The 23,559-nt window shown below is 41.7% G+C and overlaps 1 protein-coding gene across 2 annotated transcripts in view; it reads right to left on the reverse strand.

Annotated features, from left to right (window-relative positions):
- Positions 1–23,559, reverse strand: part of Rftn1 (raftlin, lipid raft linker 1) — a 222,179-nt gene that overhangs the window by 114,701 nt on the left and 83,919 nt on the right. For both annotated transcript variants that reach the window (XM_070018648.1, XM_070018649.1), the window contains exon 3: positions 4,146–4,332. In XM_070018648.1, the coding sequence (XP_069874749.1) occupies positions 4,146–4,332 (187 nt within the window). The remainder of the gene's footprint in view (positions 1–4,145; positions 4,333–23,559) is intronic.

A 23,559-nucleotide genomic window follows, 5' to 3' on the forward strand; every position in this document is an offset into this window, starting at 1 on the left:
CATAAACTATAATAAATTAGACACACAACCATGGTGTTCTGGAACCAAACAGTATTTCTAAAGTATGGCTATACAAGTTCAATAAATGTCTGTGAATGGAATAAATGTGAACTTGAAAGTTCTATTCTTAGCCAGGCACTGGTGACCCACACTTGTAATCTTAGCTACTAAGGAGGCTGAGATCTGAGGATCATGGTTGGAAGACAGCAGGAAAGTTCATGAGACTCTTACCTACAACTAACTGCCAAAAAACTAGAAGTGGCACTGTGCCTCAGGAATGCTAGCCTTGAGCACAAAAGCTCAGGAAAGGCACCCAGGCTCTGGATTTCAAGCCCCAGGGTCAGTACACACAAAGAAGAAAAGTTCTGGATCTGGGAAGGTGGCTCAGTGGTAGAGCGCTTGCCTTGCATGTATGAGGCCCTGGGTTTGATTCCTCAGCACCTCATAAGCAGAAAAAGCTGGAAGTGGAGCTATGACTCTAGTGGTGGAGCGCTAGCCTTGAGCTGAAGATCTGAGGGACAGTACCCAGGCCAGAGTCCAGGCCCCACAACTGACAAAAAAAGAAAAGTTCTATTCTTTCTCCTGGTGTTTTTGCATAACCCCAAACCCAGGTATTTGCTAAAAACTTTGTGTTCATCTTTTTAAAAATTAAATTTAAATTATTTAGTCATTTTTGTAGTACTGAAGATTGAACTCAGGCTCTCATGCTTGCTAGGGAAGCATTCACCATTTAAGCACATTCTACTTTTTTGGTGGTGGTGGTGGTGGCTTTTTTGGTGGTGGTGGTGGTGGCTTTTTTGGTGGTGGTGGTGGTGGTGGTGGTGGTGGTGGTGGTGGTGGTGGTGGTGGTGGTGGTGGTGGCTTTTTTGGTGGTGGTGGTGGTGGTGGTGGTGGTGGTGGTGGTGGTGGTGGTGGTGGTGGTGGTGGTGGTGGTGGTGTGGTGGTGGTGTGTGTGTGTGTGTGTGTGTGTGTGTGTGTGTGTGTGTGTGTGTGTGTGTGTGTGTGTGTGTGTGTGTGTGTGTTAGTTTATTATCCAACTAATTTCGCCTGTACTGCAATCCTCTTATCTACCTCATGAGTGGCTGGAATTACAGACTTGAACCACCAAACCTGGTATATATTCACCTTTTTCATCTCAAAGTTAAAGAAAAATATTTCATGGTGTTATTTGCTAATGATCTTTGTTTGGACAGATAATAATGTAGAAAGTTTAGCCAAATCTCATTCAATGTGCTCTACTTTGAAAATATTAACCGGGCATTTTATTCCCTTTTTGAGAGCTTAATAATTTAATTCAAAGCATCTTCAGTTGTCAGAACACTAGCAGTCTGTGAAAAATATCGCGTTAACTGACTAGATTAAAAATTAATCATCTGTTAAAGTTCAGTGTGTTTTTTGTCATACTTTTAGTTGTTTGGGGGTCTTTTCTTCATAATGCAAAAACACAAGGTTATTGCACTGGTTAGAACAGGTAATAGCTGCACTTTATGAGTTTTTTTGTTATTTGACTTTTTTATTTTGTTTTGTTTTGGTGGTACTGGGGCTTGAACTCAGGACCTGAGTGTTGTACCTTAGCTTTTTCACTCCAGGCTGTTACTCTACCACTTGAACCACAGCTCCACTTTCAGCTTTATCATGGTTATTTGGACATAGGAGTCTCACAGACTTTCCTTCCCAGGCTGGCTTTGAACCATAATCCTCCTGAGTAGCTAGGATTACAGGCATAAGCCACCAGTACCTTCCTTAAAACTTTTGTAATGATTCTTCTTCCAACCATTACTACTGCTCTCATCCAATATTGTTGGGGATTAAAGTGTGTGTGGGGGGGGTGAGATTCTTACCATTGTTGATTTGTTTTATATGGCAATTACCAAACTTTTGTAGAAAGGAAGGAAAGGAGGGGGAGAGAGGGAGGGTTCAAAGAGTCGCCATAAACTTAAAGGAACTACTTTCTCTGTATCTGCTAATCAAGGAACTGCCATATTCATTCAAGTCATCAAGGTTGCTCAAGCAACCTGGAGAAGAGTGAATGAACTCCAACCCAAGAAGACTGCCATCACTCCTGCTGCAAATTCTCCTGCATGCTGGTGGTCTTGTTATTTTAAGAGCTTTACCACCAATTTTCCTCCTCTAGGAAGTCCGATCATTTGCTCATACCCTGTCCTCAGTAGAAGGGAAGTAGCCCTTCTGCTGCCACCATAGCTCTACTGTTAGTCTACAATAGACTAGCCCCATAGTGGGTTTTCTTCTTCTTGAAGAGTGCCTCCTCATCCATCTCACCCAGCTCACCAGACAACTCAGTGTCTGAACAGGTGTTCTAAGTCATTGGTGCCAACCTCCAATTAGAAAATAGGAGGCCTAGACAAATCCTGTTCCTCTCTCATCTTTCCTAGTACTTAAAGCTCTCCCCAGGAACAGAATGATTAACCCTAAATAGCCCCGCTGGTTGTCCAGCATGAAGACAGATAAGGAATTAGTAGCATCCTCTGCATCCTTACTCCTCAGGTTTGGTCCACAGACAAGCAGCATCAGCATCATCTGCTAACATGCTAGAGATGCAGCAGCCCGATCACTCCAGACTCGCTGAATCAGACTCTGATGTTTTTACAACAACCTCAGGATCTTCACAGATGCTGGTAAGACACATTAGCTGAAGGAGTGCCCTTCCATAGCTGGGGATGTGATTATAATGGACTGAATGACTGCATGCCAAGTCCTCCAAACACTAAGGCCAAGTCTAAGGAATGGGGTCCCTGAAGGGGATCCTCCTGAGGACGGCTAGGGGATCTACCCAGCGCAGAGTGGAACCCGGTACTTCCTTTCTCAAATTCTTTTATTTGAAGGCTGATGAGTAGTGAAATGGAAGAAAGATTGAGCAACAAAAGTACTACCTTATCTAAGATCAGATATATCCTAGCCGGGCACTGGTGGCTCACACCTGTAATCCTAGCTACTTAGGAGACTAAGATCTGAGGATAATGGTTCAAAGCCAGCCTAGACAGCATAGTCCAAGAAACTCTTCTCTCCAATTAACCATCAGAGAAACAGAAATAGAGCGGTGGCTCAAAGTGGTAGAACATTAGTCTTGAGTAAAAGAGCTCAGGGACAGTCTCCAGGCACCAAATTCAAGCCCAGGACTAGCAGAAAAAAATTCAGTCCATAAAAATTTCCAGGCACCCAAGGCTGATGCCTGTAATCCCAGTTACTCAGGAGGCTGAGATCTGAGGATCATGGTTTGAAGCCAGCTGGGTTAGAAAAGTATATGAGACTCTTATTTTCAATAAACTACTCCAAAAAAGCTGGAGGAGGCACTATGGCTCAAGTGGTAAAGAGCTAGCCTTGAACACAAAGAGGTTCAGGGATAGCGTTCAGGCCATGAGTTCAAGCCCCAAGACTGGCAAAAATAATTGTGGGGTTAGCAACACAGGAACGGAACATGGCACCAGGTTAAGATATGCATTTATAAGAGTTACACTTCCTGGGAACAAGTCAGAGCAATGCTGGCTGCCATCTGTGTGACCATGACAAATAATCTCTGTGCATCAGTTTCTTTGCTTGATAACAATATCTGTGTGCAACTGATGACAAAGGTGAAATGATGCTTGTAACACCTGACACATGATTACTAGTGTGAGCAAAAGCCAACCAAGAGCATGAGGCCCTGAGTTCAACTCCCAATAGTGGCATGCAAACACATATACACATACACATAAGCAAAAAGCTTGGAGATATGGCTAAAGCAACAGAATGTTTACCTACCAAGCACAAGGCCCTGAGTTAAATCCCTAGTATCACCAAAATCAACCAATCAAACAAAACCACTGTGTTTTCTAGCCATGCTTTCAGATTAATATGGTCACTACATTTTCACTAGCTGGTACCACTGGCAGAAATACTTGCTCAGAGGAGACATTTCTCCAGCTGAGGTACTATAATAAAAGAAAGGTGGGGTATAAATTAGAACTCTTTAAAGTTGGTTATAGCATTTGATTTTTCATCACAGGATGCGATGAAATTTCTCTCTGGTTGTCTAGCCTTTCTGACTTACCTGTCAGAGGGGCTGAGGGCCCAGGAAAGAGCACCCCCTCCCTTCCCTTCCTCCATGCAGCAACCTCAGGTCTTATAGGACACGGACCCCTCCTTACCTGTCTGTTTTCTTGACCAAGATGGCCCTGAAGATGTGCTCGAGGGGTATCTTCTCCCGTGTGTGAGTCGGCTGCACGAAAGGGTGCAGGGCAGCCAGGGAGAAGCCCTGCTGGTACAGCTCCAGGAGCTGGGTAGGCAGGTCCCGCAGGGAGGTCAGCCTCACCGCAGAGGACCTGGGGAGCTCCGCTGGAGGTGGAGAGGAGAGAAAGCATCACACACCTAACAGACCACCTCCCAACCCGTCCACGCCCCAGTCCCTTCGGCTGGGGGAGGATCCTCTAGGTCTTCACTGTTTACAAGAGACTTTAAGTAGCCTACCATTTTCCAACCCCCTCCCCCAACCAAAGCATCAGTAACTGGGTGTTTTTAAGTGTTGTGTCTCTAGAGTCATCACTTTCCATCTCCAGGGACAGAAGGAGAAAAGGACAGAGGGGGATGGAATGACAGAAGAGATAAAGAGAAGAGAGAGAGAGAGAGGAGAGAGAAGAGAGAGGGAAAAGAAAAAGATTATTCAATTAAAAAGACAACATTTTATGACATGGGTGTAAATTCCATAATCTATAATGAACCCACTGCTTCTCCCCTACTTTAAAAATAGGATAATGCAGGACAGAGTAGGAGAGACACTAGAACTTATAGGCACAGGCAGGAACTTCCTGAACAGAGTCCCAGGGTCACAACAAATTGGAGAGAGACTCAACAAATGGAACTACATTAAAATAAAAAGTTTATGCACAGCTAAAGACATAGCAACCAAGCTAGAAAGACAACCAACTAACTGGGAGAAGATATTTACCAGCAATATATCAGACAAAGGCCTAATACCCACTATTTACAAGGAACTAAAAAAAAACTAATCCCTCCCAAATCTAACAAACTAATCATTAAATGGCCAAGGGAGCTAAAGAGAGACTTCTCAGAAGAAGAAATAAAAATGGCAAAGAAACACATGAGGAAATGTTCATCATCCCTGGCCATAAAAGGAAATGCAAATAAAAACAACCCTGAGATACCACCTTACCCCAATCAGAATGGCCCACATCTTAAAGTCAGCCAACAACAAATGCTGGCAGGGATGTAAAGAAAGAGGAACCCTATTGCACTGCTGGTGGGAATGTAAACCAATACAACCACTTTGGAAAGAGTCTGGTGGTACCTCAGAAAACTAAACATAGACCTTCCCTAAAACCCAGCCATACCACTCTTAGACATCTACCCTGAGCAACAGGAGCCAGGATACAAGGACACATGCACCTCCCTGTTCACTGCTGCACTGTTCACAATAGTCAAGATATGGAAACAACCCAGATGCCCTACTACAGATGAATGGGTCCAAAAATTGTGGCATCTATATACAATGGAATATTACAGAGCCATCAGAAAGAACAAAATAATGGCATTCACAGGGAAGTGGATGGAACTAGAACAAATCATATTGAGCAAAATAAGCCAAGATCAGAGAAACAAATGGCATAAGGTCTTCCTGATATGTGGATGTTAAATTCAAAATGCAACAAGATATGACAAAGTAAATAGGACTCAAGAAACAAAGGACCTTTTTCTTAATTTGTCACACCGTTTTTAAATGACTCTCTGTTCTTGACCTTACATACAGTATATACATGTGCACATCTGAGGAAAGCTGAGAGGAAGGTACAGAATGAAAAAAGACTGAATTCAACCCTGATACTGGCAAAAAAAAACCCTCAAAAAAACATGTATCATTCCTGTATGAGTCATACTAGTTTTCATTTTATCTTACACTCTAACTAAAAGTGTCATTGTGATCCACTTAGTATTTCTCATGTATGGTTCGCTTTCTTTTGATTGATTTCTTATTTTTAAATATTAGGTGCCCATCAATCAATTTAAAAAAGGATATCACATTAAAACGGCCACTTCTCCACTCTCTACCCAACTCAAAATCCAGAGCATCACCTGTAACTTGTATCCACCTTCTACTGAGAAATAAATCTTCATTGTTACCTTCCCCCACCCAAAGGAGTCAAGTCTTGAGTACTGTGTGTATCATTCCTTTAAAATAAATAGATAAATAAATAAATAAAATAGGAAAATGGGCAAAGCATACAAACATGCAGTTGCTCTGTGTGTGTGTGTGTGTGTGTGTGTGTGTGTGTGTGTGTGTAGTTATTCTTTGTTTGAAAGGACATTCAAAATTAACTCAACATTAGAACTGCACACATCAAAACAAGTAGTATTTTTCACCTACTGAACTGTTTTAAAATTTGAATTTCAAATTTACTGGTTTTTGAGAAGAGCAGACAAGGTTCAAAAGTCAAAGGGTAGAAATTAGCATGCGGTGAGAAGTGTACAGCACAACAGATTCCCGGCCTCTTGCCTTTTTCCTTAAAGGCAGCGAGTAATCTCCATTTTTGTACACACACGGACAGTTCCTGAATTCATACACAATAGGCCTGAGCCTCTCACTCCTTTCACACAAATGTAGTATAGCATCATATACTTGCTTTTCATTGATTAGCAGTGGGCTTTACTCACAGACTGTCTGTATCCCAGCAGCCACACAAAACTGGGCTTGACTCATTTCCTGCAGAACCCTTATACATTATATCACAGAACATACAAACATAGGCTTCTATAAGCCTTTGAGAAAAATTATCCTTCCTGAGCTAGTACTCATAGCTCACTCAGGTCACGAGTTCAAAGCCAGACTGAGCTACACCAAAGAATAGGTCTATAAAAATAACTGAATTCTTAGTTGTAGAATTGCTGAGTAATAAATAACTTCTTCAGATATACTCAGATTTCCTCCAAATAGTAATATGGATTTATTTGCCATTGGTGACATAAAAAAATGTTTCCCGTGCCCTGGATAAAATTTCTCATAATAAAAAAAATCCCTGTGAAGTTGCAACTTATCTTCTTATCACATAATTTGCATTAAACATTTCATATTTAAGTGCTGCACAACTTTTTCTGTGAACTGAGTATCTTTGCCTCATTTTCTTCTGGGTTTACATGAACTCTTTTTAATATTAAAGAATTTAGTTTAAACAATGATACCAGTTGTAAATATGCTTCCCAAATTTGCCTTTTGCCTTCTGCTTTTGCATAAGGTGCGCTTTGCCAAGCACAATTTCTTTATGAAATTGCATTTATCTACCTTATTTTCAGTGGCGTCTGAGTTTTATGTTGTTATAACAGAAAGAATTATAAAACCTCTTCCTGTGAGTTCTTATACATACTTCACAGTTTTTTTTCTTTGTCCTGGTTTTGAATTTTTCTCATGTAAAGCATGCAATGTGAATTCCATCACCCTAGATTCTGTCCACTCCTCTGTGACTTGAGACTTTTATCCCATATCAATGAATATATTTTTGTTTATGCCTGTAATATTATTTTGTATAACATTACTTTTATTATATTTTGTATCTGTTTAGGCTATTTCTTGAATTTCCCTATCTTCTCGTTTATCCTCTAAATCCTCTTGTCTAATTTGTTTTTCCAGATCACGTTGGAAAATCATTCTTCAGGCTCTTCTTTAATCCCCTCAAAAACAGTGATATTTTTCTCGATTGTGTTCACAGTACTGCTCCAGTGAGAGAAGACAGACACTGTCCAGTGCGCATTAAATTCCCATCCAAGAACTTCGATTTACTCAGCTCATCTTCTTTGGAGACTCTGGGGAGCATGTTCAAAAGTGTTTTCATTTGGATATTATGTGTTAATCAAGTTTATTCATAGTCATTGTATCATCTTATTTCTATAAGAATGATCAAGCTTCTTTTTTTTCTTTTGTTACTCCTATCATACTCATTGGGATCATTGGGAGGAGCTGGCATGCCCTTCACATCTGGAAGGAGCTAGCACCAATGGGGGGCTGATGTCTTCAAAGCCCAAATGTACATGGCCTCTGTCTACCATGCCCTCTTCCATAATGACACCCTGGCTGGATGAGAGAGTGTCTTTTAAGACATATGGACAAAGCACAGTCATATGGATAGCAACCTCAACTTGTGGAAGAACAGGGAGGCAGGACACCCATGTGGGCACCAGGGTGGCCTCCCTAGAAGATAGCACGCCTGCCTGCCCAGGCTCCTCCCAGCCTACCTGAGCCTAGACTCTCTCCTTGGCTTCCTATCTGTCTCCAAACTGTCTCATGGAGCCAAGAGCTTATCTAAACACCATCTACCTTCTCCAATGCTAACAGCCCTGCTCCATTCTTAATACACAGATGGACCTTCTGTGCATTATCTACATTAACCCCAGATCTGTCACAGCACACCTGGCATGTGTGTCCCTACTACTGGGTGACCCCAGCAGTAGTGGCTTCACCTCATATCAAGATATAACAAAACTGTTTCTAATCAGGGTAAATGGCTTGAGAAATGGGAAGGCAGTTGAGAAGGTAGATCACTGACTGACTGGATACCGAGCGAGTGTAGTGCAGGGGACAATGGTACCGTGACCACATATTATGAAAATTCAGCTGGACACCAGTGGCTCATACTTGTAATCCTAGTTACTCAGGAGGCTGAGATCTAAGGACTGCAGTTGGAAACCAGTCCGGGCAAGAAAGTCCGGGAGACTCTTATCGCCTATTAAATACCAAAAAGCTGGGGGTGAAGCTGTGGCTCAAGTGGTAAGAATCCTAGCCTTGAACACAAAAGCTCAGGGACAGCACACAGGCCTTGAGTTCAAGCCTTAGGACCAGCAACCCAACCAAAAAAAAATCCAACTTATTAAATGCATATCAAGACATGCACATACAAATGAAGACACTAGATATGCACTACAGTTTTGTTCTATCAGCAGAAACCTAGACCCAAAGAATTCTTCTTTGAGAACTGGGAAATCACAACAACAAATCCATAAACATTAAGAAAGTTAAGTCTAAAGCCGGGCGCTGGTGGCTCACGCCTGTAATCCTAGCTACTCAGGAGGCTGAGATCTGAGGATCGCGGTTCAAAGCCAGCCCGGGCAGGAGAGACTGTGAGACTCCTATCTCCAATAAACCACCAGAAAACCGGAAGTGGCGCTGTAGCTCAAGTGGTAGAGCGCTCGCCTTGAGCTGAAGAGCTGAGGGACAGCGCCCAGGCCCAGAGTTCAAGCCCCACGGCCGACAAAAAAAAAAAAAAAAAAAAAGAAAGTTAAGTCTATAATGTGCTGATACGGAAATGTGTTCAAGACATATTCTGAAGTTTAAAAGATGTTTAACTGTTAATAGTATCATCACTTTTGTATAAAAATGTTAGAACAGCTACTCAAAAGGCAGTGATTAGGAGGATCACAGTTCTAAGCCAGCCAGGGCAAAAAGTTAGTGAGACCTCAGTGTGATGCTATCAATTATTCCAGATATGAAAAGAGGTCCAGGATGGCACAGAAAATACTTAAAACAACTACATCAAAAAGGGCTTGAGAGGATAGAGGGCTCAAGTGGCAGAGGGCCTGCCCAGCAAGCACAAAGCCCCTGAATTCAAACCCTACTACCACAAAAACTTAGAATGACTCAACATGAATAAATGGTAATAGGATACATTTTATTTTATTTTATTTTTTAATAGGATACATTTTATAGACATCAACATTGCAGAGAGGGAAAAAGAAAAAGAGTGGAAAGGTAATTTTTTATTTTATTTTTAATTCTTATTTATTTTTTATTGTGAAAATACTGCACAGAGGGGTTACAATTACATGGGCAAGATAATGAGTACATTTCTTATCAAGCATTGTAGCCTCCTCCTTTGTTTCCCTTTCCCATCCCTTCCTCATTTTTTATTTTATATTTACAAACAACCACCATCAACAAGGATCATTTCAGGGGAGCATGAATAAGGCACCTTTAAATTTTCTTCTAAATGTTAGTTAAAAGCTTTAAATAATTTTTTATGTCTTTTCTTTTTTGGTACTGGGGCAAGCTAGGCAAGCGCTTTGCCACTGAGCTACATCCCCGCCCAAAAGCTTTAAATAATTTTGAATAATTAAAAACATAATGTTATGTTTAGACAAGAAGATTTGCCTTGTTTTGTGTAATGCTGGAGAAGGAATCCAGGGCATTTTGTAATACTAAACAAACGCTCTTCTACTGAGCTATAGCCGCAGTTCTTCAGTATTTTGTTTTCATACACAAATTAAAGAAAACAATCCAGGACATTTAAGGATACCATAGAATAGCAGATACTGTGGGCATCGTTTCCATATATCATATAAGAAACTCAAAGGGGAAAAAAAAACATAGAATGCTTCACTCTAGAGCAAGGGACCAGCACCCTGGAGAAAACTCCTTCTGAAACAGTGACAAAGGCAAGAGTAGCCTGGAAAGCAAGGAAGTATGTAGTCTCTCTGGGAAGGCGGGGGAGGGGTAGCTCTGGATATGCTGCGGACAGAAGAGAATCCAAAGGGAGGCCTAGTCAAGAATGCCAGAGCTCAAGTGGATCTTGGCAGCAGAGTGCATACTTAGCATGCATAAGACCCGAAGTTCAACCTCCAGCATTGCAAAAGGAAAAACAAAAAAGCTGGCTGCCAGTAGCTGACATCTGTAATCCAATAGCTACTCAGGAGGCTGAGAACTGAAGATATGGTTCAAAGCCAGCCAGGGCAGGGAAGTCCATGAAACTCTTATCTGCAATTAACCATTAAAAAGTCAAAGTTGGAGGTATGGCTCCAGTGCTAGCATTGAGGGGTAAAAGCAAAGGGGCAGCACACTGGCCAAAAGTTCAAGCCCTAATACAGGCACAAAAAAAAGAGGAGGAGGAGCAAGAGTAGCAGCAGCAAGACACTGGTGGCTTGCACCTGTAAGTCTAGCTACTCAGGTGGCTGAAATCTGAGGGTTGGGGCTTGAAAAGTCCAAAAGATTCCATCTCTAAAATACCTAGCAAAACCCATAAAACTAAAGGCCTGGTTGAAGTAGCAAAGCACCAGGTATGAGATACAAAGTCAAGCAAGAGCACAAGGTCCCTGAGTTCAAGCCTAAGTACTGTAGGAAAAAACACACAAAAGAAAAAAAAAGAGAAATCACATAGTACATTAAAGTAACAACAACAAAGAAAAACCTCTTGTTTCCATATCTTGGAGTTCATTTCGCTTAGCATTGTCTTATATGGTCACATGTTCATAGCTATTAAGCTATTCTGTTCATCTCCTGGGACTATCCCAGACATATACTAATTATTACAAATAAGGGAAACCATAGAGCTTATGTTTCTTTGGGTCTGGCATACTTCATTTAATATGACTTTTTCCAAGTCATTCCATTTCCTTACAAATAAGGCTAGGTCATTCTTTTGTGTTTTTTTTTCCCAATGGTTTACCCCTTGTTGTCACTATATTTGATTTTGGTACCCTGGGTATTGTATCTACGTTTATCTGAATTAGGGAAGGAAGGGGGAACAACAAAATGGTGAGAGAAAGGACAAAGAGTGAACCAATGCATCAGCTATACTCACAAGAGAATATGTTGAAAATGTACTGTACAACTTGGGGGAAGAGGATTGTGGGGAGGGAAAGTAGGAGAAAAATGAGGGAGGAGGTACCAAGTTCGGCAAGAAATGTACTCACTACCTTACTTATGGAACTGTAACCCCTCTGTACATCACCTTGACAATAAAATTAAAATTTAAAAAAAGACTTTAAAAAACTCCAAGTATTGTACAAAACAATAACAAATTAATGGCCAAGTGTAAGTCTTTCTGAAGGGCAATCTCATGACACTGATCAAAAGCTAAAAGTACTCTACAGCACCAAAATCTTCTTTCCTTTAATAAAACAAAAGAACATCAGGGAGGGATCAAACCTTGGGTGTACCTGGTCCTTTTAGGTCCACCTTTAGGTCCATGTATCAAGTTTTTCCAACTCTTATTCTATAGTAAAATAAAGCTTCACTAATATTTTGACAATTTGACAGTGACCCAATCCTGTGGCCCAGCTACTTAGGTGGCAGAGATAGGAGGATCATAACTAGGGGCCAACCTGGACAAAGTTAGCAGGAGACTCTATCTGAAAAACAAACTGAAGAAAAAGGGTAGGGGCCTGGCTCAAAGGTGGAGCAACTGACTGCCTAGCACATACAAGATCCTGAGTTCCATTTCTAGTATAACCAAAAATATAGAAGGGTAGATAATTCATCTAGTTTTCTCGTATGCATGTACTATATAGTTTTATATACATTATATATATATATATATATATATATATATATATATATATATATATATTAAAGCAGTTGTCAGGCACTGGTAGCTCATGCTTGTAATCCTAGCTACTTGGGAGTCTGAAAATGGGAGGACTCTGGAGGCCAAATTGGGCAGGAAATTTCTTGAGATCCCTTCTTAACCCATAGCCAGTCACAGTGGTGCATGTCTGCCATCCTAGCTACACATGAAGCTGAGATTGGGAGCACTGAGGTTCCATGCCAGCCCAGGTACAAAAGTTCGTGAGAATCCATCTCAAGGAGGAGATCTGGACCTAGTGTCACACACCTGTCATCCCAACAATGGCAGGGTAGCTTACAATAGGTGGACTGAAGTCCAGGAGCACACTCTGGCAGGAAGTAAAATCCTACCTCAAAAATAACCTGCACAGCATTATTTACCATAGCTAAGATATGGAACCAACCCAGATGCCCCTCAGTAGATGAATGGATCAAGAATATGTGGAAAATATACACAATGGAATTCTATGCCTCCACCAGAAAGAATGACATTGCCCCATTCATAAAAAGGAAATAGAAAGACCTGGAAAAAATCCTGTTAGGCGAAGCAAGCCAGACCCAGAGAAACATAGGCAACATGCTTTCCCTCATTTATGTCTATGATGTTCTTAGCAGAGGATCACAATAGGTCAATAGCTAGGTGCATATGACCATATAAAACAAAGCTTATCAAAATGAACTCCAAGAAATGGAAAAAAGGGGTTTTTATAATGTACTGTTTTCAGTTATTTCTGTTTTATTTAGTTTTTCCCCTTTAGTTTATGCCCTGTTGTCACTGTTTTAGATTTCCGTACCCTTTGTCTTGTCTATAAGTTTATCTGATTTGGGGAAGGGAAGGGGAATCACAGAAATGGCAGGGCAAAGTGTGAACCAATTCAACAGTAATAATCACTAGACACTCTGTTGGAAATGAATTTCACAACTCAGGTGGGGGCTGGGGGAGTGGAGTTGGAGGGAAGCGGGAGAAAAGGAGGGAGTGGGTAACACTGTTCAAAAAGAAATGCACTCATGACCTTATAGTTATGTAACTGTAACCCCTCTGTACATCACCTGTACAATAAAAAAATAACCTGCACAAAACATAGCTGAAGGCATGGCTCAATGGTATAACACCAGCCTAGCAAGCACAGAGTCCCTGAGTTCAAACACTCTTCCCCTCAAAACAAGCATTTGGTGTGTTTAAAGAGCATGATTTTTCTTTATTCTCTTTCCCTCCCTCACTCCCCTGCTCTTTCCATCCCTCCTTCCCTCCCTCCCTCTCCCCCTTCCTTTCTTCCTTCCTTTTTTCCTAAGGTAGGGGTTCATACATTGTCCAGGCTGGCCTCAAATCCCCAGGAATAAGTACTCCTTCTGCTTCATCTTCCTGAATAGCTGGGCATGTACCACCACATGCAGCTAGAAGACAGGATTCTTGTGTCTGTTGTGCTCCTCAACCATGTGAATACTGTTGCCACCTAGATCTCTTCTGTGAGGGTAACTGTGGTCTGCCCGCCATCAGAGAAGGGTGCTAAGAATCAGACTGAGAGCTGAGTGCTGGTGGCTCAGGCTTGTCAACCTAGCTACACGAGGCTGAGATCTGAGGATCACAGTTCAAAGCCAGTCCAGGTAGCAAAGTCTGTTAGACTCTTATATCCAAGTAACCACCAAAGTATAGGCTCAAGGAGTAGAACAGCAGCCTTAAGCAAAAGAGCTAAGCAAGAATGTCACACCCTGAGTTTGAGTCACAGTACTGGCATACATATGTGTGTGCGCACACACACGCTCACACAAATCAGATGGAGAAATGTGTGAACAAACAAAGCCCCAAACCATCACAGTGATGAGCTAGCAGGGGTGGGTGGAGGCCTGGCAGGGGCCTGGTTGGTGAGGAATGGTGATGACATAGGGCTACTAGATCATTCTCCATCCCCACCCTCACCCCTACTCGCCACACTCCCAAATCACTGCACTAAAAACATTAGTCAATCAACAGCTTCCATGGCTTAATGCTTCCTGAATAAAACATAGTACACTGAGAGTCTTCATCTTACATTTTATTCTGTCAAAACTCAGCAACTTTATGGCTTTAATTTTTAGTATGCATGTCACCAAAATAAGTGTAGCTTCCTGGTTAAAAAAAAAACAAATAAAAAATGAATCTCAGTAAGCCTTTCATAATAAAAATAGAGGCTCCTCTTGTAAACTTTATTAAAGGCTTTCATTTCATATTTGTATTTGAACCCTAACCTTAAGAACATAAAAGCAAAAGACCTAGCTCTTATTAAGTGGTCAATCCTCCGACGCACAACTGGAAAAATAAATGAGGGAATGCTTTATCTGTTTGGATGGACACAATGACCACAGCCTTCTGGTCTGTTTCCTACTCTACCCACTGGGATAAACCTCTACCACTTCATTTTAGAATATCACCTGACTTTAGTTATTGATTATGGAATGTTAGATTTCCCTCCTGATCTCTTAGATACTCTGTTTATGAAATGAAGACCTTGGATAGGCAAACAGGAAGAGCACAACTGCTTTAAAATGAAATCATTTTATTATTAACATTTGGAGACTAAGTGAAAAATGACATTGGGTAAAAACAATAAATGTTTTCAGGATCAACGGAAAGAGTTCCCCAGGATTAAGAAGGGCATGTGTGGTAGGTAGGGAGATGGGAAGACAGAAGGATACCTACTGTCAGGGAACACTGCTGGCCGAAGACCGCTCCTGCCTACCCCAGTGGAGGGGATTCTGCACACTGTCACGTAGAGTGCAAGATCCTTTTCCCAGAGACCTCTGGGAAATGGAAGAGATGCCTGCCCAATGCTGGGAGAGATGGGGTTGCTTCAGGAACAACACTAGGATGATTATTCTGAAGTCACTTTGGCTTCATGGAAATGTCTAATTTTCCCTTCACATATAAAGGATAAAGGACTCAGAGGATTCAGTCTTAGTGGGGTCTATACTCCAGTGAGAGGAGACACCACCTTGTTTAGAGTGGCCAATTACGCTTTCCTCTCTACTCACTCACCTGACCCATCCTGTAGTGTCACATCTAGCGATCAGCTTGCGATCCTCAGTCAGGCTGGACACTTCTGCTCCCACACTAGCCCACTGCTCTGTTCCACTGAGGGCAAGGCTGGTTCCCTGAGTGGCTAGTCCTAATTATCTAGGCACAACAGAGACTCTTCTACTACAAGGTATTAACACACTGAAAATTTATTATAATCCAAACAGTGGTATTGGCACCAAAAAAACCAATGCAAAGCCCCAAAGGAACAATAATCAATCTGGAGTACATTCAAATAGATGTGAAAAGTCTTAACTGTAAGAAAGGGGAGATCTGATCCAGTGACAAAGTTAGGTCATTCAAATAAACACTTGGCAAATGTGGCTGCCTAGAAGACAATAAAATCAGATCCCTATATCACACTGTAACACTAACCCAGTGGGTTCTCATTGGTGGGTGAGGAGGTAGGTTTGTCCTGCTGCAGGCTGTTGGCAATAGCTGGAAACATTTATGATTTTCTTTCGGTTAGTCATGGGGGCTGAACTCTGGGCCTGGGAGCTGTCCCTCAGCTCCTTAGCTCAAGGATAGCGCCCTACCACTTGAGCCACAGCACCACTTCCAACTTTTCTCTGCTTATGTGGTGCTGAGGAATTGAACCCAGGGCCTCATGCATGCGAGGCAAGCACTTTACCACTGAGCCACCTTCCCAGACTCATTATGATATTTTATCCCAACTGCAAGGACAGTGGGCTGCTTCTAGTATCCCACTAGATAGATGGCGGGGACACTTCTAAATGTTCTATAACACATATTAGAGACACAGAAGGCTCTGGTTCAGACCCAAAAGCCATAAACTAGGACCCCTGGAATTAACAAAAGACACAACCCAAAGAATGATGAACCCCATCTCACCCTAGGGAGCAGATTCTTCCCCCTCCAGTCTGCTTACTTCCAGTGAGCATGTAGACCCAATCATACCAAAACTTTTCATTCTTATTTAAGAAGCCAACAACTGAGCAAAAGGAAGGGGTGACATAATCCAAAAAGAAATGTACATTTACCTGACTTATGTGACTATAACCCCTCTGTACATCACCTTTATAATAAATAACAATAAATTTTTTTAAAGAAGCCAGCAATCACCAAGCACTGGTGGCTCACATCTATAATTCTAGGTCCTCAGGAGACTGAGTTCTAAGAAACAAAGATCAAAGACAGCCTGGGCAAAAAAAAGTCTGTGAGACTCTTCTCTCCAATTATCCAGCATAAAGCTAAAAGTAGAGTTGGGGTTCAAGTGGTAGAAAGCTAACTTTGGGTGAAAAAGACAAGTAAGAGTGCAAGGCTTTAAGTTCAAGTCCTAGTAACACACACACACACACACACACACACACACACACACACACACACACACACACACACACACACACACACACACACACACACACACACACACACACACACACACACACACACACACCTAGAAATCATAATTCTCCCAATTGTTGAATTTTCATCCCCACATGGCTCATAGAGGTCTGGTAAGCTACAAGTATAGATGGTGCATTCGATAAATGTGGAAGGGCAGATGCCCACATCTGTAACTGATCTTAAAACTGTGCCTGACCAATCACGATGCTAATGATCATCATGCTTGCCAAAGGCTTGGGACACAGCTGGAAGTGTGGCACTGGCCTCCAGCTCCTGATTCCCACCTTTTCTCTATGTTGCAGAGACGAGCAAAGAGTTTAGAACCACACAATTGTATTTTGAATCCCCTGGAAATCTCATTGTTTTTCCTGACTCCATTACCAATAACAGGTTTTTCTAAATTAAAATGTGGAAACTGGCTGGTGTAAATGTACTTTGGGGTGGCAGGAGAATACAAAGGTCTTTGGAAACCCATGAAGTTGTTTTTCATGCAGAAAAATAACTCCATGTAAATAAACTATTATTTCCAAACATTTACCCAAAAGAGAGAGGAGAGAGGGGAGAGGAGAGAGAGAGAGAGAGAGAGAGAGAGAGAGAGAGAGAGAGAGAGAGAGAGAGAGAGAGAGAGAGAGAGAGAGAGAGAGAGAGAGAGAGAGAGAGAATTAAAGTACAGGAAATAAAAACCAGTCCACAGAACCACATATTTCTCAACACTCCTGGGATAAGGCAGGTTTTGGTTTTGCTATGACGAGGTTTTATTTAGCAAAAACATTCTGTAGCCCCATTTATTCCCTGGAAACAAAGCTCGTCAGAGATCTATGGAAGGGCAGGAGTGATTTTTTTTTGCTGTTCTACATTCGAATGTTGGGCAGGTACCGGCCTCCATCACAAGACAGAAACTGTACCAGCCCCTGCACACTCCGCCTGCCAGAGGCAGTGACAGTGACAGCCACAGCTCCTATTACTTTATCCAGCAATCATTTGTGACGCTAACCCAATTATTCAAGGTCCGAGTTTGCTTTTCTAATTACACCTGCTAATGGATCTGTCAGTACCAAGGAGCATGTGTGAAGGAGACGGCCTCCCCAGAAACCTCCCTCGCTGGTGAGGTTTATAGGAGCACTGTTCAACCAAAGTTTTTTGTTGCTTCTTTGGGGGAGGGAGGGGGGGTCGGTGGGGGGGCTTGAACTCTGGGCCTGGGCACTTTCCCTGCGCTCTTCAGCGTAAGGCAAGTGCTCTACCGCTTGAGCCACAGCACTACTTCCAGTTTTCTAGTGGTTTATTGGAGATAAAGAGTCTCACGGGCTTTCCTGTCCGGGCTGGCTTTGAACCATGATCCACAGATCTCAGCCTCCTGAGTAGGTAGGATTACAGGTGTGAGCCACTGGGCACCCGGCAAAAAAAAGTGTTTGGAAGATTGTTAGTTCTCTATCATTAGTTGGCCTTGGCTTTCAAGTCAATCCAGTTTAGGACAATACTGGAATACTAGAATCAATCACTTTTCAATGTATAGGTAAGGAAAAGAAAACTCGTGTTTTACATAATATTTGAAACCCGTATCACCTACACATCATTCCTAAATCTGTGCAGCAAGTGTACACTTCCATTTTAGGACTCAGATTTCTGTCATCATCTCTCATTATTTCCAAAATTAAGAAAAAGGAGGGAAAAACAAAAAGGCATATCCCGAAACCATTATCATTTTAGCACTACTTTTTTTTTCAATTGAAGCAAAAATCCCAAAATAGAAAAGTTACCACTTTAAAGTAACCATTTGGTGACATTTAGGATTGTAATGGTGCAAAATCACCAGCTATATCTAGCCCTAAGACATTTTTTACTAGCCCACAGAAAACCTTGCACTCACTACCCAGCTTATTCTAACTTCCCTTCCCCCTACCCAACAACTATCCCTACACATTGACAAAACACTATTCTTAACTTTAACTCACACTTCAATTGTATTTCTCAAGTATAAACCATGTTTAATATATATACAACTATTGAAGCAACCTAAAATCTACCTTAGCTTATTTCTAGCATACCATACAATGTTGCTAAGTACATAGCCTTCAGCCTTCATGTAATGAGTAAGTCTCCAGATTTATTCATACTACCTAACTGCAGCCCATTATACCCCAATACTTGTGCATTTTCTTAGGATATATAAGCGAGATTGTGCAGTTCTGTATCTTTTGTTCTGTGTCTGGACTATTTCACTTAGCTCATCCAAATTGCTGCAAATGAAGGATCTTATTTATTTATTCATTTGTTCATTTATTTACTTATGCATGCCAGTCTAAGGCTCAAACTCAAGTCCTGACCATTGTCCCTGAGCATTTTTACTCAAAGCTAACCTCTTGGAGTCAGTGTCTTGCTCACTTGCTTCAGATTTTTTGCTAAAAGTTGGCACTCTACCACTTTCAATTCCACTGCTTGCTTTTTAGTGGTTAACTAGAGATAAGACTTCCATGGATTTCCTGCCCAAACTGGCTTTGAATCATCATCCTCAGATTTCAGTCTCCTGATTAGCTAGGATTACAAGCTTGAGCCACCAGTGCCAGGCTCCTCCATACTGTTTTACACAGTGGCTGCACCCACTGTGATTACACCAGCATGGGTATGTAAAGGCTTCCTTCCTAGCTATCATCTGTCTCTTTGACAAAGCAATTCTAAGAGTGTGTGTGAGGTGACAGCTCATTGTGGATTTGATTTGCATTTCTGGGGTTGCCACGCTAATCAGCACCCTTTATATACTTCTGTCTTCTCTTAAAATATGTCTACTCAGCCATTTTGCTGATTATTTCAATCAGGCTATTTGGTTTTTACTATTAAAGTGTGCAGTTCTAAAATGCACTCAATATCTTGACTAAATCCTGGACAAACACAGAGGGGAAATCTCAGGGAGACAAGAAGCACTTCTTTCCGCTTCTACAGAGTTGGGCTTTTGTGGTCAATCAAGAAGTAATTGGCAAAGCAACAGATGAGCTGCCTCATCAAGTGAGTTCTTAAGAGGCAAGCATCAGATTGCCATGGCAATGGGGGAGGCTCAGGTAGTTATTGGTTTGCTACACATTTCAAAAGGTCACATGTAGCTACTCAATTGCACACACACACACACACACACACACACACCTGTACTGTCAGAACTTCAGTGATGAAATGCACATACCTGGGTCATTTTAATGATATGAGCATTACTGCTAATCAGTCCATTTTGTCCAAAGAAATGGGCTAAACTTCTTCAGGAAGAATGGCTGTGTGTGTGTGTGTGTGTGTGTGTGTGTGTGTGTGTGTGTGTGTGTGTGTGTGTGTGTGTGTGTGTGTGTGTGTGTGTGTGTGTGTGTGTGTGTGTGTGTGTGTGTGTGTGTGTGTGTGTGTGTGTGTGTGTGTGCGCGCACACGCCAAATTCAGGACCTGGGAACTGTCCTTGAGCTTTTTTGCTAAAGGCTAGCATTCATTCTACCACTTAAGTCACAGCTCCACTTCCAGATTTTGGTGATTAATTGGAGAGTCTCAGAAATTTTCCTGCTAAACTGGCTTGGTATGGAGATGCTCAGATCTTAGCCTCTTGAGGAGCTAGGATTTCAGACATGAGCCACCAGCATCAAGCAAGATGTTTTCAAAAACACCAGCCCCAATTCTCTCACTGCTTAGATTTAAATATTGATATTCACCTATTAAATTGAATCCTGATGTATTATAAAATATTTCATACACTTAAATATACATTTGCTGGATACAAAGGGTGACCAATGTCTTCAGAACTTCTAACCAAACTGGTGCACACCAAATCCATGAAAAGTTAGTAAATCAAGAGCCAGAAGGCAGCTTGCTAGTGTTACCTTATGAGGCTTTCCTAATTGAGTGCGACAGCATGGCAGCTGATGCTCCAGTAGTTAGCTCTCCTTTGATTCTGAGAGTACATTAAACTGATTGCATCAAAGACAAGCCACTAATGAATATGTACAAACAATATGGAAATTCAAGTGTTTAGGATGTAAATGAGTCCCTATATGGATTCCTATGACAAAGTCTCAAGACATGTGTAGAAATAATCAGCACTGAGAATATATGCTACTGTGGCACTGTGTCAGAGAAGGAATACCTCTTCCCAAGGGTCTGCCCAGAAGCATCCGTTGTCAGGAAAGTATAATCATTCTGACACCTTTTCACGCAGGTGTGGCAAAGCAAAGGGTCCCAATGAAGGAGTGCGGTCCATGAGAAGCAGATACTAAGCCCACAAATCTGTTCTGACCCTGGAGCCACCGTAGCTCCTCACAGCCCACACACATTGTCCCTATCCATTACTTGGAAAAGTCACTAGGAGCCAAGCAAGGTCACCAGCTTTTTCAGAGCAAGAAGTGACACAGTGCACTTGTCTAGCCTGGAACAACCAAGTATGATTTCAAGGATTTTAATTCCCACATCCACACAATATGTGGCCCCTCCCACAACCACGGAATACATGATCCCTCAATGGCTAGAGAGACCAAGACTCATCTATACTAACAATGGGTATGTAGAAATTCATAGCCAATCACTGGTAGCCTATAATCCTAGCTATTTAGGAGACCAAGATCTAAGAATCACTGTTTGAGGGCAACCCAGGAAGGAAAGTCTGTTATCTCAAATTAACTACACACACACACACACACACACACACACACACACACACACACACACACACACACACACACACACACACACACACGTAAAAGCCAGAAGTGGAACTGTGGTTTAAAGTGATAGAGTACTAGCAGAAAAAGCTAAGGGATAGTGCCCAGACCCTGAGTTGAAAGCCCCAGAGCCAGTAAACTCCACCCCCATAAAAAAATGAGCAAGATCTATAGGTCTGTCTTGGAGTGACACCCGGACTACATGGACGAAAGCCTGACTCAGAGCAATGCTTATACCCTTCCTGCCCATTTCTGTAACAACCAAACCAAACCCCTATATATATATATATATATATATATATATATATATATATATATATGTGTGTGTGTGTGTGTGTGTGTCTAGGTCGCTAAGAGCTGAGAGAGGACATGAAAGATAACCCAGCAGGAGGCCAACATGACTAAATCAGGGGAGGGGGAACTGGGCAAGTAGAGACCATCAAGGATTTTTGTAATATTATTTTCAATGCTTCATTTCAAAATAACAGAAATAATGTTAATGAGATAGAGCTGTGTAAGAGGCAATTACACCAGAATAACATTATTAAGTTTCATCAGCCAATGTCAGGACTGGATCATCCTCTAAATTTTATGGGCCTAAAAAAAAAAAAATTCAAGAAACAAGACAGAATAGAGGAAGGGGGCTGGGGGGGATGGGGGTAGGGAGGGTAGAAGAGGAAAAAAGAGGGGGAGAAGGGAGTTTTTCTTTGTCCACACTAGGTAATGATGAGCACATGCATGCTCATAATGTCCAAAATAGTGGACACTAGCCATATGGAGCTACTGAGAATCCAAGACATGACTAATCTGAACTTAGGATGCTAACAAGTAAAAACATGTTTAAAGATCAAAAGACTTAACATGAAAAAGGGACTGTAAAGTGTCTAAGAAGTATTTTCTGTTCAGAACAAACGGAATTGACAATATTTTGTATTTACTGAGATTACGTAAACTACATATTAACATCAATTCTACTTGATTCCTTTTACCTTTTTTAAATGTGGCTCCTAGAATACTGAAAATTACAGCTGTGGCTCAAAGCGTCTTTCCATTGGACAGGGGTTCTCTGTATCATTAGCAACCAATCATTTATCTCACAGCATCTGTCACAACTTTTAATTACACAAATTATTCACTGACTTTTTTCTCTATCTTCTTCACTACATAAATTCCACTAGGCCATGGCCCATCCTGGGCTCATTCACCAGCAAGCTGAGCAACCCAGAGTACTTGAGAAGGCTCATTGACAATGATGTCTCATGAAGAAATTCTGCACTGAAAATGCCATGTCAAGACGTGTCTGTACTTTCTCCATCTAAAAGAGTCCTTTATTAACTGTAGTGATTCTGGGGGATGGTGAGCCCTGAGCCCCCACACACATGGTCTCCAACGAAAGACTGAGATTTATTTTTTCTTAAAACACAGGGAGCTGGGAGTGTCCTGAGTTCTAATCACAAAAACAAAACATATTTGATCTTGGAAAATTGTCAGCAAGTAAATTCCAGAGAAAGTTGGGGGAAATCTTTTTAAAACTGTGGTAAAATATACATAACAAAATGTGAAATTCTGACTCTGTGTGTGTGTGTGTGTGTGTGTGTGTGTGTGTGTGTGTGTGTGTGTGTGTGGTGTGTGTGTGTGTGTGTGTGTGTGTGTGTGTGTGTGTGTGTGTGTGTGTGTGTGTGTGTGTGTGTAGAACTAGAGTTTGAATTCAAGGCCTCACAAACTTCCTTAGCTTTTCATTCAAGCAAGGCTGGCACTCTACCATGTTAGCCCATATAGCTCCACGTATGGCCTTCGGCTAGCTAACTGGAGATAAATCTCTTGGACTAGTTTTAAACCTCAATCCTCAGGTCTCGGCCTTTAAGTGGCATTAAAGACATTCACCTGGTTATGCAACCATTGCCACCAACCATCTCCAGAAACTCTTCTTGGATCCAGCTCCAGCTCCCAGCTAACTTTTCACATCAACAACACCAAGAAGGAACACCTCACCTCCAGTTTACCTCTTTTCCTTTTCTGTCCCGACCAGTGTGAACAGGAGACAGGAGATCCACAATAGGAAAAAAAAAGCTGCTAGATTCAAGACAAAGAAAGTTACTAAGAGTTGGAATCATTCACAAAATGCC

This window comes from Dipodomys merriami, unplaced genomic scaffold (assembly GCF_024711535.1).
Source record: "Dipodomys merriami isolate MVZ:Mamm:240054 unplaced genomic scaffold, mDipMer1.0.p SCAF_13, whole genome shotgun sequence".
Taxonomy (NCBI): domain Eukaryota; kingdom Metazoa; phylum Chordata; class Mammalia; order Rodentia; family Heteromyidae; genus Dipodomys; species Dipodomys merriami.